Genomic DNA, 22,329 nt, shown 5'->3' with positions numbered 1-22,329 from the left:
GACCCCTCCATCGCGGCGTCGGCTGGTCCCGATGTCCCGCCCGCCGATACCACTCCCCGCGTCCCCCCCCCAGTGCTACCCCGGTGCGGTTGGCCCCCCCTAGCTAAGTAGGCCATCCGAAAATAAGGAGGGAAGAGTGTCTAATGCTTCAACTCATGGCTTGTAGGCTGGTATTCTACCCACCTAACAGGTAGAGGGTACACCTAGAGGTATGTGCAAGATCACCCGCCTGGTCATGCAACCATAAAAACATTTCGATTATCGATCCCGATCCCTGCTAAACTTACAAAATCCAACCGGCGCCCGTGCCGTCTCATCTGTTCTCTAACTCGACGCCGTCGTCGTCGATCGCGTCCTCGTCCCCGTCCATGATCCCGCCCCTCCCCATTAGGCCCGCCCTCTCGTTCGCGTCGCCCGCCAGCCGTATGCGCCCGCCGCTGAGGCTCGCCACCTTGCCCGAGACCCAGTACCCGGCCCGTTGCATCAGCCCCCACAGCTTCTCCTGCCCTTCCGCCATCTCGTGCTCGTCCTCGCGCGGGTGCTCCGCCGCCTCCGCCTTGAACTGGTACTTGAGGCAGTCCTTGACCGTCACCAGCCCCGACAGCCGCCCGTGGTGCTCGATCAGGATCACCCGCGGCCCGATCTTGCGGAACAGCTCCATCACCGTCTCCAGCGGTAGCCGTGGGTGCACCGTCACCGGCGTCGCGTCCACGTACCGCCCCAGGTCGACCGACGCCGACGGCGCGCTGTAGTCCGCGTTGCTCACCGTGACCGTGGACATGATGGGCACGGCCGCGCCGATGGCCGGTGGCGAGAAGTTGCATCGCGCATCGGGGTCGATCTCCATCGCCCGCTCGCGGCGTACGCGATCGACCGCGTACCGTAATTCTGTACGCCCGATGTAGCCAACCAACGTTTTCGTCGTCGGGTCCTCGACGATGGGGAAACCTTGATATTGGGGCTGCTTCAGCAGGTCCTCGACAGATTGTAGTGTCATGCCGTGGATCGGGATAGCCACCACGTCAGAAGTCATCACCGTCGATACCGGCACGCCAAAGTTGTGCTCCTCCTTGCTATCGAGGAAAGGGAACCCGCTGAACCAGATCATCCGGTCGGCGATGCCGCCTTTCCCGAACAGGTCCGATACGGCCTTGGTGACGCCGACGACAATCATGGTGGGTAATATGTAGGTCAGCGCTCCCGTGAGTTCAAACATGATGACTACGACCGATACCGTGATGTGCATGATGCCGCTTAACGCAGCGGCGGCTCCGAGGAAAGCGTATGTCCCCGGGGTGATGCAGGGCTCGCCCGGTTGGCAGGCTGCAAAGAAGACGCTTTCCGGATTGGCACTGTGGATGGCTTGCATGATGATCCCAACCGTTCTGCCAAAGGACGCACCGATGGCCATGGACGGCACAAATATGCCAGCCGGTACTTTGCATCCGTACGATATGATGACGAGGAAGACGCGAACCACCGTCGCGACCGTTAGAGATAAGATGGTAGACCACCGCTTGTCTTCGTCGCAAATTCCGTGGTAGTTCTCCGCCCCTTCGCACTCCCGAAACAGAATCCCCATGCTTTCCGTCATCTCGATCTGGAGAAAGGCGTTGGGGTAGCAGATAATAGCCGTCCCCGCCGCGAGCAGCGTTGCTTCGAGGATGGCTAGCTTGGTCAAGTATTTCTTTCGGAATGCCTGGACACGCAAGTTCCATTTGATGACAAATGCGCCGTAGAGGCCCCCGAATATGCCGATGAAGATGTATGGCAACGTCTCGAAGAAATGCCACGATCGGTCGTACTTGACCTGGAACATGACAAGCTGGCCCGTCCGGAAAGGGTTGATGGCCGCCAGCACGGCCGTCGCGACGAGCGCACAGAAGTAGCTCCTCCACATCGTCTTGAGCGGGAAGACGTTGGACATCTCCTCGAGGGAGAATATTACGCCTCCGATAGGGCTGCCAAAGGCTACACCCACTCCCGCGGCTGCCGAGGCGCTGAGCACTTCGCGCGTTTTAGACGCGTTGAGCTTGTACTTGTCGAACAAGCGCGAGATGACATTTCCCGTACATACGGCGTAGTGCACGCTGGGGCCCTCCTTGCCGACCGAAAGACCGGACGCGATCGTCAAGGGAAGGGCGACGGATTTAATAATCAAGGTCCAGAAGCCCAGGAAGCCCTTCATGACGAACCCGGCGATGATGCACTTGATTTCAGAAATACCCGAGCCGGCCGCGTAGGGCGCGTAGGACTTGACAAGAACTGCCGCAGTGAAGGCGAACATGGTCTTGCCGGCCTTAGTCTCGGGCAAGAGCGTGGGGGAGAGGCACAGGATAGGCTTACCGCAAAAATGGTATACACGATGTAATTAACGGGCTCGAAACCGGTCCAGCGATGCCAGTCCTCGCAGCCGTCATCTTCGCCCCAGCAGCAAAAGCTCTCGTTGAGGTAGAAGGCGGAGGCGCAGTACCCCATCTTGATATCAGCCAGCCACTCGGTGATGATGTTCAGAAGAGCGGCGTTCAAGCCGATGGCGGCGCCCACCAGGGTTACCACGACCCAACCTTGCGCCGCATCATAGGACTCCTGCAGTCGGTATCGCCACGACACCTTGCCGTTGTCGAATCGGCCGGCGGCCTTCCTCCGGCGCGCTCTCCGGCGCAGTCTCTCCTGTGCTGCATCTTGCACCCAATCTGCGCTCTCGGGTTCAGCAACGCTCGTACGGGTGTGGTCGGGTCGTCGGCGACGTGCATACCTATGGTGGTGAAATCCTAGAGACCATTCGGTTAGTCCGAGACGCCATGGCGCCGGCCATCGACCGAGCGCAGCCGACGAAGAGAGGGAGGAGGGGAGGGGGGGCTCTACCTACTTCATATCTCTTGATCTCGGCTATCTCCTCCCCAATCTGCTGCTCGGCGCGCACATTGCTCCCCGGCCCCTCTCCCTGCTCGACACTCGACACAGCGACAGATAGCCGGGAGCTCACAGATGGTGGTCGGGACAGCTGGGGGCGGGTGAATGAGATGGAGGTGGTGCGGGAAGACATGAGTCTCAGGGGAGGTCGCGAATCATCCTCCTCAATTGTGGTCGATGAGGGGAAGGGGGAGCGTCGACTTGGGTATGGCGGAGCAGATGTGACAGGGCAGAATGCAGCTCGACGGAGGCGTCGATTCTCCTGCTACATACCGTTGCGACGCGCAGTGGACGTTCAGCATATGTAGGGGGGAGGGTCTCTGTAAGGCTGTAGGCGGGATCAGCGCTTGCGGACGGCACCCATGTGGCCCCAAGCTACGGGACCAAGGAGTCAAGGCGGGTTACCTGGTCAAGGCCCGCTTACTGAGACAGTTCTTACCTAAGCTTGAACGCTCCGGGATCTGCCGGATATTTGCCGGCTTCATGCAGAATCAGTCTACAAGAAAGAACTGTAGCTGATACAGAAATATCTATATAAGCCATCTCTCTGCTGGGTATTTTGTCAACTTGTGGATGGACACCCCTTGTAAACACAACTATCATCAGACATATGAATATACCTACCTACTCGGATTGAAATCTTTTGTTACTCTTCACGTTGTCCAGTTCGTTAACTGCCTAATGAAAAGTCTTCTTCATATGAGCATCGCATTCTGAGCTTTTACACGGCTGTCCTTTCCGCATAGGTAAGCCGTTGCACGAACAGGCATCGCGCACAGCGAAAGGTACCTACTACTCATACTTCAGCAGGCCGACTTCAGCCGGCCGACTTCATCAGACTGAGGCATCTGGGGAGCGACCGATGGCTGCTTTGGCCCCCAGCAAGTATAGATGTGGTTTCAACACCGTCCTCAAACTTTGTTCTGCCCTGAGTTTGTAAAGGCTGGAAAGACGTTCGCCACAATTGCTGTCATCCGGTACTTGAGGACCGGGTTCGGAGAAGACGAGGCAGTGGGCATTGCGTAGGTACTTAAATATTTATTTCGACCCCTTGCAGCAGACTCCTCGTAGTCTCATTTTATTTTCGTGCACACTTACTAATACTAATCTAGTCGATGTAGGTAGGTAATCTTCTTAGACAACTAACATCAGCGAACTTCCACCTGGAGTCGACGGATCCGGAATAGAGTCGTCGCCAGGCAGCGTCATGTCGGATCTCTCCTGCAACATCTCCTCGAGCGCGCCCACCACCTGTTGGTACGTCGTGAGAGTCCGGCCGGCCTGCTGCGCCTGCACGTACGGCTCGGCGGCGGCGATGATCACGTCGTGCAGCCACTCCTGGGCGCGGGTGCCGACGAGCTCGAAGTAGTCCCGCGTGAACAGGTCCCACCAGTCGACGAGCCCCTGGGCCCCCGGCACGTCGGCCTCGATGTAGGTCAACTGCAGGCGGATTTGTTGGCGTACCATGTTGAACCGCTGCGCGACGACGGGCCGGTTCATGTATTCGAACACGGCGATGCCCTACGCGTTCGAGAGGAAGGTTAGACCTGGTACCCCATTCGACCTCCATGAGAAACGTCTCTATATTCTGGAAACTCACCACACGGATGGTCGATAGCAACTCGTCCACGGCGCCCTGGCTATCCTCACGAACGGCGGTATTGGCAAGCCTCCTGACCCTTTCGGGGGTGGCGGGGCGCCGTAGCCGCATGATGGAGCCCTTCGCCCCATTTACCTGTTTGTCGGTGGCTATAAACGGGTCGGGATAGTCGTAAGACCCGAAACATTCCATGACACGGTCGTTGGGCGTGTCGGGCGCATACCCATCTGGACCTCCGATGGCCGGACGAGCTGCCAATGCCGGGAAGCTCTTGTGCCAGTTGTCCTTCCACCATGTACCAGGTATAGGGGCGAGGGGGTGATTCGCACCCGACGGCAGTTGACCACTAGCAGCCGCTCGGGGGAACTGTATCATGACCTGGCGCTACAAGACTCGGGACATTAGATATATCGAGTTCTTGTAGTATAAGATGGGTGTGTAGAAACTTAGAGAAGAAAAGGACGCTTACGTCGATTGGATGTTCCGCCTCAAGGCCACCCAAGTTCGGAGGATTATCCCCGGGTGGGATTGTGCCCTCTTGGACAGCGGTCCCAGTGCAGTATCCGGCAATCATACGGAAGAAGCGGCGTAGCACCCTCGGTGCCCCGTCTAATCCGAAAATCTCGGATAGTAGAGGATAGGCGACAGCGATGACCCGGATGCCGACGTTCCCGCCGAGGTCGACGTAGTATGTCTCGGCATTGCCACGCTTCTCCAATATAGCGATGGACGAAGAACTACTGTTATACTGCGGTTCGTGGCGCCTTGGTCCGGGGTCTCTCGACACCAGGCTGACCAAGGCGCTTCCGTCGTTCCCGTTGCAAAGGTCTGGTACCGTCCTGCAGACGTCGTGCGTGCAGCTCGCGGGCTTTGGAGGTGCTTTATCGACTTTGCAACAAGCCGCCTTCTTGCGGCCCCCTAAACGAGACGGGAGGGACGGAGGGAGGCAGGTCAGTCATCAGATATTATGCGTGTTGAGATTGATTCGACACCTCGGGCGATGCACAAGGATGGAAGAGTCTTTTTACTCACAAGAACATCCTACTGTTCCCCATTCGGCAAACTGTGCTCGGGCAATCTCAAGCTCGTCGTCTTTGCACACCGCATTTGCGCAGTCCGTGCCGGAACCGCCGTCTTCCCAGCGGCAGTCCTTGAGCTGCACAGGCTTAGGGCAGCAGTAGTATTGTGTGCCAACTAAGCAGGCGTCGTTATTGCTGAAGACGGGGTCTTTATCAGACGAACAACTTCCGGTGCTAGGGGAAGAAACGAAGTCAGAATTGATGCCGGCAATAGTCTTTTGCCGCCAAGGGGTATTTACCAAGAGGTATAAGTGCAACCCTCGGTAACCGTTTTGTAGTCTAGACTGGGACAGCAGAAAGCCTTCTCGCCGCGACCGCACCTATTGGTATTGCCATCGTTGACGAAGCCGCCGCCCCAGTGCGACTGGATGCCTTTTATGTTGACCTCCCCGGGCCCGCACTGGGCGTTACAATCGCTCCCCAGGCCGCCTCCGGTGTCGTCTCCTCTCCAGATGCAGTTCTTGGGGGCCGAGGACGTTGGGCAGCAAATTGGCTTACCGCAATGCTTTGTCGGCGTTAATGGTCAGTAGGATATCGGGCTGGACTGAGTTCAAGGCCGGGTGTCATCTCCGTTGACTTACACAGCTCTTCTTCCCACATCCTGCGTCGTCCCAGCCCACGGGTGTGTACCCAGATCCGCACGCATCGGCCATGGCGTCGTTGTCGTTCAGATTAACGCACTTCCCATCATGCCGAAAGCAGTCCTGGCCATTGGTCCCTGCTAGATCCCGGACCAACGCCTGGGGGTTCGACAGCGCATTGTCGATGTCCCGCAACAACGCCGTGGACCTGACCTCCCTATTCAGGAGCTCGGCGTGCGCCGTGTACTTATCGTCGTCTTTTAGCATCGTCAGCTAAGAGGCCGGTTCGAAGCACCGGGGGAGATCAATTACCCAGATCAGAGGCCCAGATCATAGCACCGCCTAGTCCGACCTCGTTCGCCCACTGAACCTTCTGCTTCAGCGTCTCACCATCGTCGAACGACACCCACTGATCGCCGTCGATCGTAGCGTACTTGACAGCGGCTGTCCTATCGTATACTGGTTCGATAGCAGCCCTTTTTTGTGAGCCATCACTTTTCAACAACTCCCGTATCTCGTAATGGCCGAGAATGCCGCCTTCGCCCGTACACGGCCCCGGGTCCGAAGCGCCTTTGAAAGCGCACCCGGGCTTTGAACAGTCGGGGTCGGAAAGGGTAAAGGCCCGGCCGTAGAACCCGAACCCCATGACAAGCTTGCCCGGCGGGACGCCGACACGCCAGAAGAGCTCTGCAGCGAGCTTGATCTCGGTCAAATTAGTATGGCCCTGCACGATGCTGCCGATGGGGTTGTCACGGTCCCAGACGCCGTGCAGATCGTACGACATCAGGTTGATCCAGTCAGCGTATTTTATCAGCCCTGGCAGGTCAAACCAGCGCAGGTACCAGTAAGACGAGGGGGCGGTAAAAGTGATACCAAACCGGGAGCCGCTCGAGTCGAATGTTCTCCGCATGGTCTGGAGGAGAAGGACGAAATTTTCCACGTCGCCATCCTGACCACCACGGTCTGGGGCTCCTGGGTACTCCCAGTCGAGGTCCACGCCGTCGTAGCCTGCAACAGGAAACATCAGCCTTAATCACCAAAACAAGCGCCCCCCAAAGCTTATACATGATATGATGGATGGACAACGGGAACGATACAACAATAAAGAAAACATGCCTACCATACTGCTTCATAAAGCGCACGACATTGTCGGCGAACGTTTGGCGCTTCCCAGCGTCCGCCGCAATCTCACCAAAGAGTGGTTGCGTAACCGTGCCGTTATCCGAGAATGTCCTGCGTACATAGGAGAGGTAAGCATGATTCTAGTCTTGAATAATCTTAGCGGGTCGGAGTGTTGGCTAGGAGTCTCATGCGTAAATCCAACATTTTCAGTGAAGTAGACTTACCAACCCCCGATGCTCACGAAGACCTTGAGACCGGGTTTGATCTGCTTGAGCTTGGGGACCTCTAGGAATAGACTTGCTGGGGTTTGAGCATCCATCGGCACTACCTTGTAGGACTTCGGCTCGATGTACGCGAAAGCGAAATTTACACTTATCGAGTTAGCGACATGGTTCTCAAGTTCGGTAAGTCCTGCATTGAGAGAGAGACGAGGGGATACAAAGACGGTTGTCGTATCCGGTATCAAGGTCAGAGGAGGAGTACATACTGCGTCAGAGCGTCAAGGGGGAGATTTTGTGGCTGGATCCTATGACACGCTTTTCGAGCGCTCCATGCTTCGTAATATCCGATGACTCTGTTCTGGAGGATGTTTCCCGTAGCCGCCCCCCCGGGCGGTTTGGGGTGTAGGACACAGTTACTCTGGCATCCATCTATCGCAAGAGGTTAGATATGCTTTGGTACTCGTGGATCCCGCACTTCAAGCAGTCTCAGGTATTCTCACGTACCATTGCAGAACTCATCCGTAGTACCACACTTCGCAACAATATGTTAACACACGTATTCGCATCATCATGGAATGGAGTAGCAGGAAAAGCTATCGGGGTCTTGGGGACTGACAAATCCAAATTCGCTACAACAGGTGTTCAGAGGACACTCCGTTCCCGGAATCAATGCGTCTTTACCACACTCGGCATGCGCATCGCAGTTAGACGAGCATCCGTCGCCGCAGTAGGTCGCTCCGTACCCACAATACCCGGATGCACCGCAGCAAGCACCGTTTCCGCAAGGGCGTCCGGGACCACATGTGTAGTCTTCTTGTCGTTTCCTGAACTCAGAGGTGGTGTTGACGCTGAGTGTGCCCGGAACTACTACATCACGGCGGAATCGAAGGGTATTGGGGCTGGTATCGGTATCCCGAAAAGGGGGTAGGAGGAGGATACCGATCAGGAGACACGAAGATATGAGGAAAATAAGGCCATGGGCCCTCTTCGCGGCCCATTCAGAAGCCATGGCTAGGATAGCGAAAGAAGACGCGCCGACTTAGAAAGTCAACTTAGAGTGTCCACATCACATTTTGTACAGTGAAGAAGCGCCTTTCATGTATATGTGCTTTAAACGTCCGAGATATTATATCACCCAACCGCTATCGGAGCTACCAACCAAATGGAGGTCGCCGTTTCGCCTCTCCATGGGCAGGAATGTTTACCCCTATTCCCCTCTCACCGGCCGTCGTCAAAAGTACACCGGAGTCCGAAATGCAAGCTCTAGACACACTCGCATTTTCACAATCAGGATCTAGACCCCCCGCAGGATCGTTACTGCTGACCATAGTATATCGCCGCAGCGCCACGGAATCTCCAAGTACCTCGTGATATCTCACCAGCTGATGGAACGTCGGAGGGAGTGTGTGTAACAACACAGGATCGATGTCCATGTGCGGTTAAGATTATGCTTACGCTTCGGCGCCTTTAAATTGTCGGCTCTGCATGACCGCACATGACCTTAAATATTAATTGGTGTGGCAGCACTGAACAGGAGTTGTATCTCCCGATCTCAACGTAGACGTGCCATTCAATATTCGATTTATCGTGGTGACACAAAATCCTTTGCCCACACATCCCGGACACACCACGGTCCAGAGCGGCAGGTCGCTATGATATGGGGTGATTGGGAGCCGGATTTCTTGTCTAGGGCTGAGATGGATGAGACGCATAGTACTTTATGCGAGTAGTCGATCGTATGCGTGTGAGCTGTGGCGATCTACCCCCTTTAATGGGACGACAAACCCTTCCGAACATTAGATTAGAATACTTGAAAAGGTGAGTGAATATGTTGTAATCCAGAATGTTGTCTTCCGAAAAGACACTGCTGACCCTAAGCTCTCAGGCGGCTGCCCAAGAGAACACGATGTTCACTGCTGTCCTCTGTTTCTTACTGTTAAGCTCGTCATGGGCTCAGCAGCTTAACGGCACTTACATGAACATCGACTATCCCGGTCTCAGCGATGCATGCAAAGAAGCCTTAAACACGAGCGTTTCGTGCCCGTTGTTTCTAAGCCAGAGATCGTCCAAGTCAGTGAGCCTCCGTTAAGTGATCGTATGCCTTCTGATCGGCGATGTGTTCGTGCTCAGGGGTCGTTAACACTTCTTTTAGCGGCGGCATTCTAGACGCGGATAGTGTCAATGCTCTCTGCACGGACAGCTGCTCTACCTCGCTGAAGAATGCTAGGGATGTCATCTCGGCGGCCTGCAATTCTGATACGGACACGATTGCTTTCAGTACAGGCAGACAGCCAGGTTGGGTTACTCATTCCCTAGACCTTCCCTCCCAGTCTCCTATTCTACGTCCCATGCACCTAACTATTGGCAGCGTCGTACATTATCCAGAATTACATATTCGCATATGATGTATCGTGTTTCAAAGACTCTTCCACGGGCGACTTTTGCGAGCCGTACATCTTGGATTGGTCCAGCCAGAAATTTCTCAGCCATAACCAGAGCTGCTCAGATTGCTGGCTTGGGGGCCAGGCACTTCAGCTCAACAGCCCACTGGGCTATGATGAAGTACTTGCCAGTAACTTTGACGTCTTAACGTCTAGTTGCGAGGCCACGGGTCGGTACACCATCAGCGTACCCCCGACGAGTACGGGGGACGATCTGCCATCGAGCACGACCTCCGGCATACCGACACCAACTTGCGTAAGCTCATACACGCTACAGCAGTCGGATTACGACTGCAACGCCGTTGCTAGAAGTCTGAGCGTGTCAACGTACAACCTGCTTGTAGCGAGCAACATAGACTTATATTGCCAGAACTTCCCTGCAGCGGCGGAGGCGGGGAAGACGTTATGTGTACCCGAGAAGTGCACGACGTATACGTGGCAACCTGAAGACTCGTGTGCGAGTGTGCTTCTGAGCCATCCCGACGTCAACATGGCTCAATTTCTCGGCTGGAACCCGAATTTCAACGCCCTCTGCGGAAACGCGTTGAAGTTCGTCGGGTATGAAGTGTGTGTTACGTGAGTCTGCCCGCCCCAGGGTCTCGGCGTGTGATATCTCGTGCCTACGATGCAGAGACCCGATAAATCTAACAATTTCTTCTGACGCGAGCTGACACCGCTCAGCCCTCCGGGTGGTTACTTGGACTCCAACAACACCGGGGACCCGCTTCCGGGCACATCCATCACGTCGCCAGTTCCGGCGCCGACCAACGCCGACCCGGGGACGAACCGGCCGTGCGGCAGATGGTACACCGTCGTGTCCGGCGACGAGTGCGGGGTGATATCGGTCGCGAACGGCCTGGCCCTCGCCGACTTCTACTTCCTCAACCCGTCGGTCGACGCGAACTGCACGAACCTGCTCCTGGGCGTGGCCTACTGCGTCGCGCCCGTCGGAGACATCACCACCTACCCGGGCTACCCCACGACGACGCGCACCGGGCCCTGGGCGACCATCACCGTGCCGCCCGTCACGTTCGACCCCGTGAACACGGCCATCACGACGCCGACGGGAGACCCCGGCTACCAGGCGACGCGGTCGTTGCTGCCCACCGCCTCGGGGACCGTGCCGGACTGCGCCGAGTACAGGAACTTCGACGCCGAGAACCCGGAACTCAACACGTGCGGGTACGTGGCGTACGCGTCCGACGCAACCGTCGAGCAGCTGCGCGAATGGAACCCGAGCCTGGCGGGCGGCGCGGGCGAGTGCGCCTTGCAGGCCGGCTTTAGTTACTGCGTCGAGCCTCCCGACTCCGGCTCCCCTAGCCGTGAGCTAATCCCAACTCCGCTTCCGAGCGCTTTATCGCACGATGGGACCATACTGACCAGAGATGACTTCTCCTAGCGCCGGTGCCCGACCATTGCCTCGATATCAACGCTACCGAGACGGGGACGACGGAGAGCTGCACCTGCTTCACCCAAGTCCGAGGCTATCAGAGTCGGAGCGGCAAGTCCATACCTACCTGTTCCTCACCTCTTGGAGACTCCTACCCGCTTAGGTACCTGTGCTGACTTCTTTGGCGCGTGACAATTAGGCTACTCGTGCAGCTCCATCATCGCCTCCCTCGACGTCACGCTGTCGCAGCTTCTCGAGTGGAACAGCTGGCTCGGCGCGCCGGCGACGGCGGAGGACTGCCGACAGGCGCTGTTCGCCGACCTGGGGTACTACGACACGCGCGCCGTGTGCATCGGCGTGGACGGGGCGGCGCCCCCGCCCCCTTCGTCGACGAGCAGCGCCGGGACGTCCACGTCGTCATCCCCGACGAGCTCGGCGCCCCCGGCGCCGACGCAGACCGGCGTTATCCCCGGGTGCCGGGAGTTCTACGTGGTGCAGGAGGGCGACTACTGCTATCTCGTCACGGAGAAGTTTGGCATCAGCCTGGACGACTTCGTGAGCTGGAATCCGTCAGGTAAGTGGCTGTGCCGTACCCCGTCCGCGTTTCTTCGTAATGTGATGTTAGTGGGAGAATGAAATTGGCTGACGCGGAATGATGATATTAGTGGGGGAGAACTGCGAGAACTTGTGGTTGGGCTACGCGTACTGCGTGAAGGGACCCGAATGAGACGTAGATGTAGGTACCTTGATGCTGCGGTTCAACTACCTACCTTAAGTATGCAGATATCAGAAACGGGATAAATGACAAAACACGTGTGTTTTGAGAAGATGCAATTTTTTTTTAAAGTGATAGGTAGGATTTTCACAATAGTCCTGAAATCCCTATTATTATTAACCCGTTGAGAAGCATGTCGCCTACCCCCCAATATCACTCATACGTAGATTCCAACTGGCAAGGCGTAGGGTCAAATACTGGTATGATCATGTATGATTTCTTTCTTTGGGGAAGTGTGCTACGTAACGTAGGTACTGTTCTTCGTCGCGGCTTGTAAAGAAATGCGGTTCGACACGGTGACAGTAATATTCCTCCGTTTCGCACATGTTACCTACCTATGATGCGGTGGCACATGTGAAGCAGCTATGTACCATTGGGAAATACAATCTAAGCGGCGCCGCAGAGGTTCAATACCTAAAGGTAGAATATACTACTATGCACCTTGAGCCGGGCGGATGAGACACATAGGTAATCTATTTAAATACGCTGCCGCCCCTCCTCACTCTCGCCACCTCACACACATCCTCTTCTCTCAACTCCTCGACTTCACCGAAGCCGGCAATCAGCTCCTCAGTCCACTAATACGCCACCGGCCTCGGCATTCAACCCACCTCGCAGCCCCGTAAACACCGTAATACTGTCTATCGGCCTCCGTCCCGACATGCCAAGCGTGATCGACGCCTTATCCGCGCCATCGCAGCGCACGCCGCAGTTCTCGACCCGCAGCAACACGGCGGACAACATCGAGCGCGCGCTGGCCGAGGATGGGCACCGGCTGTGGGGCTTCGTGGTGTACCGGTGCGCGTACGGCGACGACGCGGCGTGGGCGCAGCGGGTGGCGGGGCTGCGGCGCCGCGCGGGCGAGACGCTCGCGTACTACAACGGCGCGGACCTGCTGGACCGGCTCGCCGTGACCGTGGTCGAGGACCGGGAGGCGCTCGACGGCGCCAGCGCGGCCTCGGTGCGCCAGCACTTCGCCGCCTGGGCCGCCGCCGCCGTCGCGCGCGAGCAGGGCACCGACCGCGCCGGCCTGTCGCAGCGCTACCGATACTGCGTGCGCGTCAGCGACGAGGGCGAGGGCGGAGACGACGACGACGACGACGACGACCGTGACGAGGAGGACGACTTCGTCGATCTCATCTGGCGCGACTGGGAGCCGTCCGTGCCGGACCCGCGCGAGGCCAGCCTGGAGCCCGTCGAGGGCTGCACCCGCCCCGACGTCGGCTGGATGCGGGTCTCGACTCGCAGCGTCATGGTCGAGATGTACGATCTGCTGCGGGACCAGAATGCGTGGTATTCCGAATATCGCCGCCCTCCCGAGGTCGTGTGTCGCTGAGCTACCGTCTCCTGAGCAGGCGGGGCGGGTTTATCACGAGCACAGGTACGCTGAGGAATAGGTGCCTATGGTAGGTACCTACGTACCTACGTTGGCATCCTCTATCCAGCAATAAACTTCTGTGGCCAGCTGAGTCATACCTACAACAAGGAGACTTCAAACATACCACCTTGAACCTCTCCAACAACCTGAATTTGATCAACTTTCGCTTTTATGGCGGAATTTGTGTTTTGAGCGTCCTTTCAAATTGAACGCAAAATCTAACAGCTTATTTGCCCTTGCAACCTCCGCAGAGTCATTGGGGGTTTCCGACCTGATCCCCGCGAGCCCACGCGCTCTGTGGCGCCCACTACCGTGATAATACCTACATGTGACTCATCTCCTTGAACCTTGCATCGTGGCGACGATGCAGTAACATATCGAACAAAATACAGGAGCGCAGTCCGTAATGGAGCCCCAGAAAACGAAGATACAGGTAGAAAAGGGTAGAGGGAAAACGTTTTCATGTTGTTCTGGGGATAGTAATGACTAACAAATCTACGACAACAGCATCAGTGCGGCCGATGACTAGACAACATGGAACCATTACCTTGCTGCCCGCTGAAAAGCTTCTGCGCGAGCTTTTGCTGAATTGCCGAGAACATATGCAGAAATCTCAGATTGCCTCTGCATTTGGTCTCGAGATGTGGATCACCGGCGGCTGGGTTCGCGACCGACTCCTTGGCATTCCCTGTTCGGATATTGATATCGCGCTCAGCACCATAACAGGCGAACAATTTAGTCATTCCCTGACCGAATTCTTCGAGCAGAATAAGGAACAATACCAGCAGCGCGCGGCGGAACTTGGGGTCCAAGATACCAGACTTACCGGCTTCCATACGACGAAAAAGAACCTCGGGAAGTCGAAGAAGCTTGAGACAACCATCGGCAGAGTATTCGGCTTGGACCTAGACCTACTGAATTTGAGGAAAGAGGTGTATGAAGACAACAGCCGTACTCCAGAGATGGAATTTGGAACGGCGGAAGAAGATGCCTTTCGTCGTGATGCCACTGTCAATACGTTGTTTTTTAATTTGGACAAGCAGGAAGTTGTTGACCTCACCAAGAAAGGGCTGGATGACATGGCTGCGGGTATTATCAGGACGCCCCTTGAACCACGACAGACCTTTACGGATGACCCGCTAAGAGTGTTGCGCCTGATTCGGATCGGCAGTAAACTCGGATATACCGTGGACGAAGAGACCAAGAAGTGGATGAAAGACCAAGATATTCATACAGCACTGGATGGGAAAGTCAGTCGCGAGAGAATCGGGATCGAGGTTTTCAAGATCATGAAGCAGCCGAATCCTCAAGTTGCATTCCATTTACTCTTTGAAGCAAACCTCTATACCCTGGTTTTCCTAAGGTCCGAGCCGTCACTCCGTCAAGCTCTACTGAACAAACTTCCTGCCCAAGACCCAGGGCAGCCTTGGCCAAGCACCTGGCCACGGGCATACCAGACCCTCGCAATGTTAATCGATAACAACGTAAGCGGTCTTGGCAGAATGGTCCAATCTGAGGAAAGGGTCGAAAACCTCTGGGTCATGGCTGCCTACGCTCCAATCGCCGAACTGAGACACGATATGCTGAAAAAAGTCGTCGATGAGGCCACAGACGCTGTGAAAGCTACAAGCAAGATTTCCAAGCTCCTCGAAAGCTCGCTACGAAACATGGATTCAATTAACGCCACCGTCGCCCTCGCTAGTGACCCAGAGAGGCCCGCGGCTCGGAGCACCGTTGGCATGGCAATACGTGCCTGGGGTTCAACCTGGAGGCTGCAGGTGGTTTACTCCCTGCTAGCCGCGCTCGTGTACGAAACCTCGTCAACGTCATCATTATTGCCTTCCCTATCTACCGACGATGACCCCGTTTTGAGGAAACTCCTTCTACGGTACAACACGTTTATCGACTTCGTAATGCAAAGGGGCTTAGAAAAAGCAGACCTGTTGAGGCCGATGTTCGATGGAAATGCCATCATGCAGGTATTCGGTGTTCACAAGGGTGGAAGCTTTCTCAAAACTGCCATCGATGAGCTGGTGGCGTGGCAATTTGACCACGAGGGGCTTGGGGCTGAAGAAGCTAGGAAATGGCTTTACCAGCAGAGGGATATGTTGGGAATTCCCCCTGGCAGTGTCTGAATAGAACGTGAATCCGACAATGCAAAAAGCAGCCACTTCCTAACCAACCAGCTTATGTAACTATCCTCCTTCAGCGCCGGATTGATTGGCCGAGATACAAGGGCTCAGCAAACGCTAATGTAGTTGGCCAATGTACTTGATTGTACCTGGGGTTTAAAAACCGAGCCATCCCGTTCTGTAATACCTACGAATTCTTACCAACACATATCTCCTCCACCACCTCTCTGAGCTCCTCAGAGGCAAGACGGATCTGACTTACTAGAGTTACGTCGCAGTTCACCGCTTGCCGAAGTTTGCATGGCTCATAGTATGCCGATATTTCTTTTGTTTCACTTTGTGTTAGTTTCGCCTTGGGCACGTAGAATGCTAACCCCCTCACGCAGCCACAGTCCTTCCTCCTGACCACCGACCGGTTGTCATTTCTGGGCCCTCAGGCGTCGGCAAAAGTACACTTTATCAAAGACTTTTAGATGAACACCCGGGCATCTTAGCCACAACCGTATCCCACACGACTCGTAAGCCGCGACCCGGCGAGGTTGAGGGTACGACTTATTACTATGTCTCACGGGACAAGTTTGAGTCTCTTATCGCCCAAGATACTTTCATAGAGTATACCGAGTTCGGCGGCAACTTATATGGCACCAGCAAACAGACCGTCATCGACCAGACGGCAAAAGGTTCGGTTGTCTTGCTCGATATCGAGATGGAAGGTGTCAAGCAATTGAAGACAGAACAGTTGAGGGCGGACTCTCAGATCAACCCGCGATTTGTCTTCATTAAACCACCAAATCTCACCGTGCTCGAGGCGCGACTTAGGGGTCGGGGCACCGAGGACGAGTGCAGTATCCGGAAGAGGCTGGCTCGGGCCAGAGCTGAGCTTGACTACGCTGAAACAGGTGTACACGACAAGATTATCGTCAACCACGATCTCGAGGACGCCTTTAAAGAACTGGAGGACTTTGTATTCAATGTGCATTCATCCAGAGGCTAGTTAGAGATTAACTGAATTTTTTGATGCCATCCTTGGCCATGGCTAATAATCCCTTGGCTTGTTCAGCTTGCCTAGTGTAAATATATCAAGCTTGTCGACATATGGATTATTAGTTACAGTAGTTAAGTTTACTAGAAGAGCTAGCTAGATATTGTTCGGGCTAGCATGACGACATTATACGATCACACGTATAAACGATTCTCCATCAAGTTCATGGATTTATTGCTAAGGTAAAGGCTGACTAGATTAATCACCGAGGTAAAGACTGAATATACGCTTATTCCTTCCTTTGCCAGTAATCCCCCATGATCCAGTGACCCCTACCATATAACTTCCACTACATCCGTGCCCCATCCCGAGTCTTGTCCTTCTTATGTCCTTAACTTGCGCCAGGTCTGCCAACGGACCTGCCGTCTGTTAGTTTATAATACCAGTGCGTTATGCTCGGTTTATTCTGCCTAGAACACTCTACATCCGAGAATGAATGTTATGAAGCGGAATATCTTACTTGCAGCAGGCACCAGACATACCTACCTAGTGTCCACCTCGCGAAATTCGCAATCGCAGGCCACAACACTACAGGATCTCATCCCCTTCTAAAAGAGTTCGATATACTCGGCGCATCTTTCGTAGTAAACGTTACGCATTGCATTGCAATTGACGTATGATTGTAAGAAGATATGGGGGTGGGGGAGGGGGGTTGGGTCGCGTAGGATGTTCCACCTTCTTCCACCACTTTCCATTACCTAGGTACCCACCTTCTTACCTCTTCTGCCGGCTCTCTCCGCCTTCGTACGCCTTAGCTTACCTCGGCCGTCGAGAGCTCTTTATATATATGGCCTTTCGAGGCTCTTTCGCTCCTTTAGATCTTTCATAGTTTACTGTGGTGGTACGGTGGGACTAGGCCACGTAGGCTTTCTGATGTGTATTCATATGGGTCTCGCACTCAGTTCCTCAACGTATAATCTTCATCCTGTAGTTACCCTGTAGACAACACAATAGTCAGGATTTCAGCTGTGATCCTGCTTGATCGGCCAGCTGTAAAGGCAGCTGGGAGGAAAAGGAAGGGCGAGCGAGGCTGGAAGGCTGTCTCGAGAAACGAGTGAAATCCTGGCTATTGTGTTGTCTACAGGATAACTGCTGAGTGCGAGACCCATATAAACACACATCAGAAAGCCTACGTGGCCTAGTCCCACCGTAGGTACCACTGCAGTATACAGGGAAGGGACATAAGGATCAGGGAGCCCCGGGATTAAATCGAGTTCTCACTGAGATTGTCACGGAGTCACAGGGAATCGGGCACTGAACAGGATATATCAATCAGTTTACAGGATCAGTCAAGCGCGAACGAGAAGGACGGAGATCACATTGCATCGTACTCATGCACTCGGTTGGGGCGAGGTTCAGGGGAGAAGTTGGGATGAGGTTCGGGGGGAGAGGCTGGGCATGGTCTGTTACCTGGGTCAGGCAAGCGGAAGAAGCGATGCGGCCCGACTTCCAACCCGACGAAGAAGAATCCACCCAGCAGAGGCAGACAGTAGAGAAGGATTCGGTGTAAATAGCGTGTTTAATTCTATGCTAAGTGATGATCAGCCTGAGCGTGCGACGGCGACAATTACGAGTTGCTTGATTGAATACTTTACCTAGGTACCTAAACGAGACGTAGACTGTGGGTGGGAACGGAGTACCCTCTGTGGGCACGTGACAAGCGTGACCGCCGAATTGCCTACCGCCTTCCACTTTCGGGTTTAATGAATGGAGTCGCGTCTCTCGCCCAAATCCTCGACCACGCGTCGAATTTGGTTCAGTGCGGGCTCTTCTGCCATCTCTATTCTTGGGGTGTGAGGTGAGATAAGTTCTTGAGTCCCTTGAAAACTATTTAACACATTGATCGAGAGAGTTGCCCAGTTGTCGTGCCTAGTTAGAGCTATTCCCCTAACATAGGTATCCACCCCGCGTTTCTAGGTCACAGATGCCATCCGCAAGCCTCGCGGCGCATTCGCTACTCACCAACAACACACCCGGCAGCGTCGCGGCACGCGGACGATAGCCCTCTCGCTCAAGTCGTATACCTACCCACCCTTTTACCACCACACGTGTCCGACGAATCTCTCCCCGCCGCCACGAAGCCCGCCCGGAATGCCGTATAACAACACGGCCATCCCCCCTCGCAAGGAGGCGACGGGGCAGACGCAGCTCCCGCGTAAGTCACCCAGCGCGCCGCCGCCGCCGCCGCCGCCGTCGCACCCGCGCTGACCCGTCGACCGACCGCACAGTCTCGCGCGTGAAGAAGATCATCGCGCAGGACCAGGACATCCACATGTGCTCGAACAACGCGGCCTTCATCATCACGCTCGCCACCGTACGTCTTACCATCCTTCCCCCTCTCCCCCCCTTCCCCTTCCCCTTCCCCACGCTGACACCCCCCCCTCCCCCCTTCCCGCAGGAGATGTTCATCCAGCACCTCGCAGCCGAGGGCCTCAACACGGCGAAGCTGGAGCGCAAGCCGCGGCGCAACATCCAGTACAAGGACCTGGCGGGCGCGGTCGCGCGGCACCCGAACCTCGAGTTCCTCGAGGACGTGGTGCCGAAGACGGTGCCGTTCCGGCAGGCCAAGGCGCACGCGCTCGCCGTGCGCGCCCAGCTCAACGGCGGCGGCGGCGGCAGCGGCACTACTGGCGCGGCGGCGCCGCCGCCCCCCGCCGTCGTCGTCGAGGGCGCCCCCGAAGCCGGCAGCGCCGCTGCTGCTGCCGCCCGCAGGCCCCCCGGCGCCAAGAAGCACAAGCCCAGCGGCACCGCGACCCGCTCCGGCCTCAACGGGGCCGGAGGAGGAGGAGGAGGAGGAGGAGGAGGCGGCCCCGGCTCCTTCGTGGGCGCTAGTGGTGCCCGCATCGTGAGCGACGACGAGAGCCCGGCCGACCCCGCGGACCAGCTGCGCAGCGAGATGCGGCAGGCGCGAGGGGGCGCCGGCATAGGAGGAGGAGGAGGAGGCGACGTGCACATGACCGGGTAGGTCGTCTGATAGGAGAGGAAGACCGATCGGGCGGAGAGGTGGGGGTTGCTGGACGGGAGACGGCGACGAGGAGGGCGAGGAAGCGCTGGCTACCGACGAACCAACGGGCGAGGTCTCATGGGCAAAAGGCGGACACGCCGCTAGTATATAATACGCATCCGTACAACTCACGAACACCGCTATGACGATGATAACTACCGAGACTGGACGGACGCGCAGTACAAAAGTAAGAGGTCGATGCTCCTAACTTGAGGGCGGCAGAAATCTACCATCCCTTGCCTACTTTATGGGTATACCCGAATGTTCTCGTTCGGCAAAACAGTCGAAAAATACGTATTCAGACGCCTGTCCCGCACCACCCTGCCCTGTCCTTAGGGATGCTTTCTTTCGAATATAGCACACGTTCCCAATCCCCCCACACACCCACACACCCACCCATTATCCTCTCGCATGCGCGCCCTCGTAGAATTCCTATTCCTCCATCTCGTCGCCGAGGTGCACGCCGGGGGGCATCCGGCCCTCGCGTAGCATGGCCTCGAGGCGTGTGATCTCGTCGAGGCTCGTGGCGTGCTTGATCATGTCCTGGAGGCGCCTCTTCTCGCCGTCGGTGAGCTTGATGCGGGACATGCGCGCGGGCAGGGATCCGCCGCTCGCGCCGCCACCGCCGCCGCCGCCGCCGCCGTTCGATGCTGCCGTCGGGTCGAACGCCTTCGACCGCACGCCCATGATCTGCGTCGCGAGCTCGGTCGGCTGCTCCGCGCTGCCGAAGAGCTCCCGCGCCCGCTTCCGCTCCGCCTCCTTGACCTTCTCGTAGTCGAGGAAGCGCACCGACGGGCAGCGCCAGAGGACCCAGTACCGGTAGTGCTTAGATGGGGCAAACGGTCGTTAGCGGTGTCTCCTCGAATCATATTTGGTTTGCGTGCATATTTGTCTCCGTAATTTTCCTGATTTTCTTCCCCAGGCTCCGGCCCGTCGATCAGGCGAACCACCGCTGAACACAAAGCTCGTAGTAAAGAATGCTATCACGTATTTTCGTGGGGGGGAGTTGTTTTCTTCTCTTGGACTCACATCTTTCTTCGTGACAGGGTTGTCTCGCAGCACCAGGTGCGTCAGGCGGGGAAAGGTCCCCAGAGGGTCGAGGTCGGCGAGCTCGTTCAGGTTATTCGACTCTAGCTGTAGGGTGGTAAGGTTCGGGATCGAATTGGCGAGGGTGGGTTGTACGGAGGCGATGCGGTTGCGCTGTAGGAGGAGGGATTGTATCCGCGGCGACAGGGGGAAGTTGCCCAGCACCTGGATGTCGTTGTCGACGAAGTCTATGGCATCCTGCGGCTGTACGAACGCATAGGAATCGTGGCCGACCCAGTTCAGCAAGGCAGCCTTCGAACACAAGAGAAGGGGCAAAAGAGAGAGAGAGAGGCAAGGGAAGAAGGGGGTTGCCAACGTACACCTGCCACACCCAGATTCTCGATGGTGGGAATCCGGTGTCCTGTTTATAGCCGGCAAGGGCATTTCGCTATCAACTCTGCTCTGCTAGATCAAATGAAGTGTAGTATCTGCTCTTTTCTGACGTACCTCTCAGCTCGAGCTCGCGCTCTTTCAGCGCGTTGAGCCAGGAGGGGGAATTCTGGAGGAGCTCGGCTGTGAGCCTCATGTTGCTAGACGGGCCTCGTTGCTACGGGGTTTTCTCTCCCTCTTCTTTGCGGTTTTGTTTCCGTTACCGTTTCGGGCTGTATATGGTACGAGGGGATACTTGGGCCGACGTTGATTAGCTCGTTGGTGTCGCGTGTTGTAGAGAATTGTTTCTTGGAGAACGACAAGGCTGAGTGTGAGCTCGGAGGTGTGGGTAGGTATGTGAAAAATACCTTTATTCAGTACCTAACAATTCCTCCTTTTCAACTAGCTGAGATTTAGGCACGCGATGTCGGTTCAAGCATAATTAGCGGGTATATCTCATTAAACAGGGTTATTGTATGCAACTATCAATGAATACTCCCTTCTCGTTGGAGTAGATGCTGACTAATAATTCTGGAGAAGATGTGACGGATGGCTAGGAGGCATATTCCGGTCCAAAATTCTACGAGAGTTGTCTTCGATACCACACCTTAAAGTCACCAAATCAATCCGAAGTTATTTTCTCAATGGGCGATGATAGCCGTCCGATTCTTGGTAAGACCGTGGTCCCCGGTGTCAGAAGAGACCAATGCCAAAGGCTGGGAGCAGGTTCGCGACTCTACGGCGTAATTGCCCTCGCTCTTCCCCCCATAACACTGCAGCCAGCGGTCGGTTGGCTGGCCCGCCCGAATAACGCGCAATGGATATTGCATCATAAACAGGCTCGCTGGACTATTAGCTAAGTAGCTAGACCGAGATACGGCCGAACTCGTGAGGTCAATGACGAACGGCTCGGACAAGTGATATCGATCGGGGGGAGGCAGCCGTCGCTTTGACGAGGAATGGCCTCCGAACGGACCGATAGACTGTAGTCGAACAGACTTTCTCACCCTGTGTAGAGATCCTGGGCCGCGTCTCACGTTGTCCTTGCCATGCCGTAGCAACTTTGGAACCGGATATCCGCTTGCTTCGCTGAGTCACTGCAGTAGCGGTCGTGTTGGTGTTGTTCGCATTCGCTGTTTGGCCAACGAAATATGCGTCCTGGAGACTTCCCGAAGCCGTGGCATTTGGCGCCG

General features: G+C 55.9%; 8 protein-coding genes across 8 annotated transcripts; 5 read left to right on the top strand and 3 right to left on the bottom strand.

Annotated features, from left to right (window-relative positions):
- Positions 1–146: 146 nt before the first annotated feature.
- Positions 147–3,296, bottom strand: GGS23DRAFT_573832 (chloride channel protein). The gene is made up of 4 exons (XM_051516703.1): positions 2,873–3,296; positions 2,759–2,774; positions 2,347–2,696; positions 147–2,290 (listed from the first exon to the last, which is right to left on the bottom strand). The coding sequence occupies exons 1-4, from the start codon at positions 3,047–3,049 to the stop codon at positions 314–316; spliced, it is 2,520 nt and encodes an 839-aa protein (XP_051370640.1). The 5' UTR covers positions 3,050–3,296; the 3' UTR covers positions 147–313.
- Positions 3,297–4,050: 754 nt separating this feature from the next.
- GGS23DRAFT_605878 (uncharacterized protein) lies at positions 4,051–8,528 on the bottom strand (the record flags this gene model as incomplete). Its single annotated transcript, XM_051519828.1, has 12 exons — positions 4,051–4,437; positions 4,517–4,900; positions 4,986–5,434; positions 5,549–5,769; positions 5,835–6,100; positions 6,177–6,433; positions 6,489–7,184; positions 7,297–7,409; positions 7,523–7,669; positions 7,786–7,948; positions 8,206–8,329; positions 8,388–8,528. 12 exons carry the CDS (start codon positions 8,526–8,528, stop codon positions 4,051–4,053), a joined length of 3,348 nt encoding a protein of 1,115 aa, XP_051370639.1.
- An 897-nt stretch (positions 8,529–9,425) lies between these two features.
- Positions 9,426–12,147, top strand: GGS23DRAFT_611083 (uncharacterized protein; the record flags this gene model as incomplete). Its single annotated transcript, XM_051520376.1, has 7 exons — positions 9,426–9,589; positions 9,672–9,819; positions 10,238–10,536; positions 10,642–11,282; positions 11,360–11,461; positions 11,550–11,924; positions 12,016–12,147. The coding sequence occupies 7 exons, from the start codon at positions 9,426–9,428 to the stop codon at positions 12,075–12,077; spliced, it is 1,791 nt and encodes a 596-aa protein (XP_051370638.1). The 3' UTR covers positions 12,078–12,147.
- Positions 12,148–12,420: 273 nt separating this feature from the next.
- Positions 12,421–13,461, top strand: GGS23DRAFT_611079 (uncharacterized protein; the record flags this gene model as incomplete). The annotated part of the gene is made up of 1 exon (XM_051520375.1): positions 12,421–13,461. The coding sequence occupies exon 1, from the start codon at positions 12,787–12,789 to the stop codon at positions 13,459–13,461; it is 675 nt and encodes a 224-aa protein (XP_051370637.1). The 5' UTR covers positions 12,421–12,786.
- Positions 13,462–13,909: 448 nt separating this feature from the next.
- GGS23DRAFT_605876 (putative poly(A) polymerase) lies at positions 13,910–15,638 on the top strand (the record flags this gene model as incomplete). The annotated part of the gene is made up of 2 exons (XM_051519827.1): positions 13,910–13,946; positions 14,011–15,638. 2 exons carry the CDS (start codon positions 13,910–13,912, stop codon positions 15,636–15,638), a joined length of 1,665 nt encoding a protein of 554 aa, XP_051370636.1.
- A 96-nt stretch (positions 15,639–15,734) lies between these two features.
- Positions 15,735–16,821, top strand: GGS23DRAFT_119381 (guanylate kinase). The gene is made up of 2 exons (XM_051511063.1): positions 15,735–15,945; positions 16,022–16,821. The coding sequence occupies exons 1-2, from the start codon at positions 15,936–15,938 to the stop codon at positions 16,627–16,629; spliced, it is 618 nt and encodes a 205-aa protein (XP_051370635.1). The 5' UTR covers positions 15,735–15,935; the 3' UTR covers positions 16,630–16,821.
- Positions 16,822–18,495: 1,674 nt separating this feature from the next.
- On the top strand, positions 18,496–19,902 carry GGS23DRAFT_119159 (uncharacterized protein). The gene is made up of 3 exons (XM_051511060.1): positions 18,496–18,832; positions 18,906–18,991; positions 19,076–19,902. The coding sequence occupies exons 1-3, from the start codon at positions 18,769–18,771 to the stop codon at positions 19,640–19,642; spliced, it is 717 nt and encodes a 238-aa protein (XP_051370634.1). The 5' UTR covers positions 18,496–18,768; the 3' UTR covers positions 19,643–19,902.
- GGS23DRAFT_119135 (L domain-like protein) lies at positions 19,873–21,593 on the bottom strand. Its single transcript, XM_051511059.1, has 5 exons — positions 21,505–21,593; positions 21,215–21,391; positions 21,088–21,128; positions 20,711–20,971; positions 19,873–20,506 (listed from the first exon to the last, which is right to left on the bottom strand). The coding sequence occupies exons 2-5, from the start codon at positions 21,291–21,293 to the stop codon at positions 20,114–20,116; spliced, it is 774 nt and encodes a 257-aa protein (XP_051370633.1). The 5' UTR covers positions 21,294–21,391; positions 21,505–21,593; the 3' UTR covers positions 19,873–20,113.
- Between the last annotated feature and the right edge of the window lie 736 nt (positions 21,594–22,329).

This window comes from Durotheca rogersii, assembly GCF_024521655.1.
Source record: "Durotheca rogersii strain YMJ 92031201 chromosome Unknown GGS23scaffold_15, whole genome shotgun sequence".
Classification (NCBI taxonomy): Eukaryota; Fungi; Ascomycota; class Sordariomycetes; order Xylariales; family Xylariaceae; genus Durotheca; species Durotheca rogersii.
The sequence above is the reverse complement of the archived record's forward strand: the minus strand, read 5'-3'. Positions and strand labels throughout refer to the sequence as shown.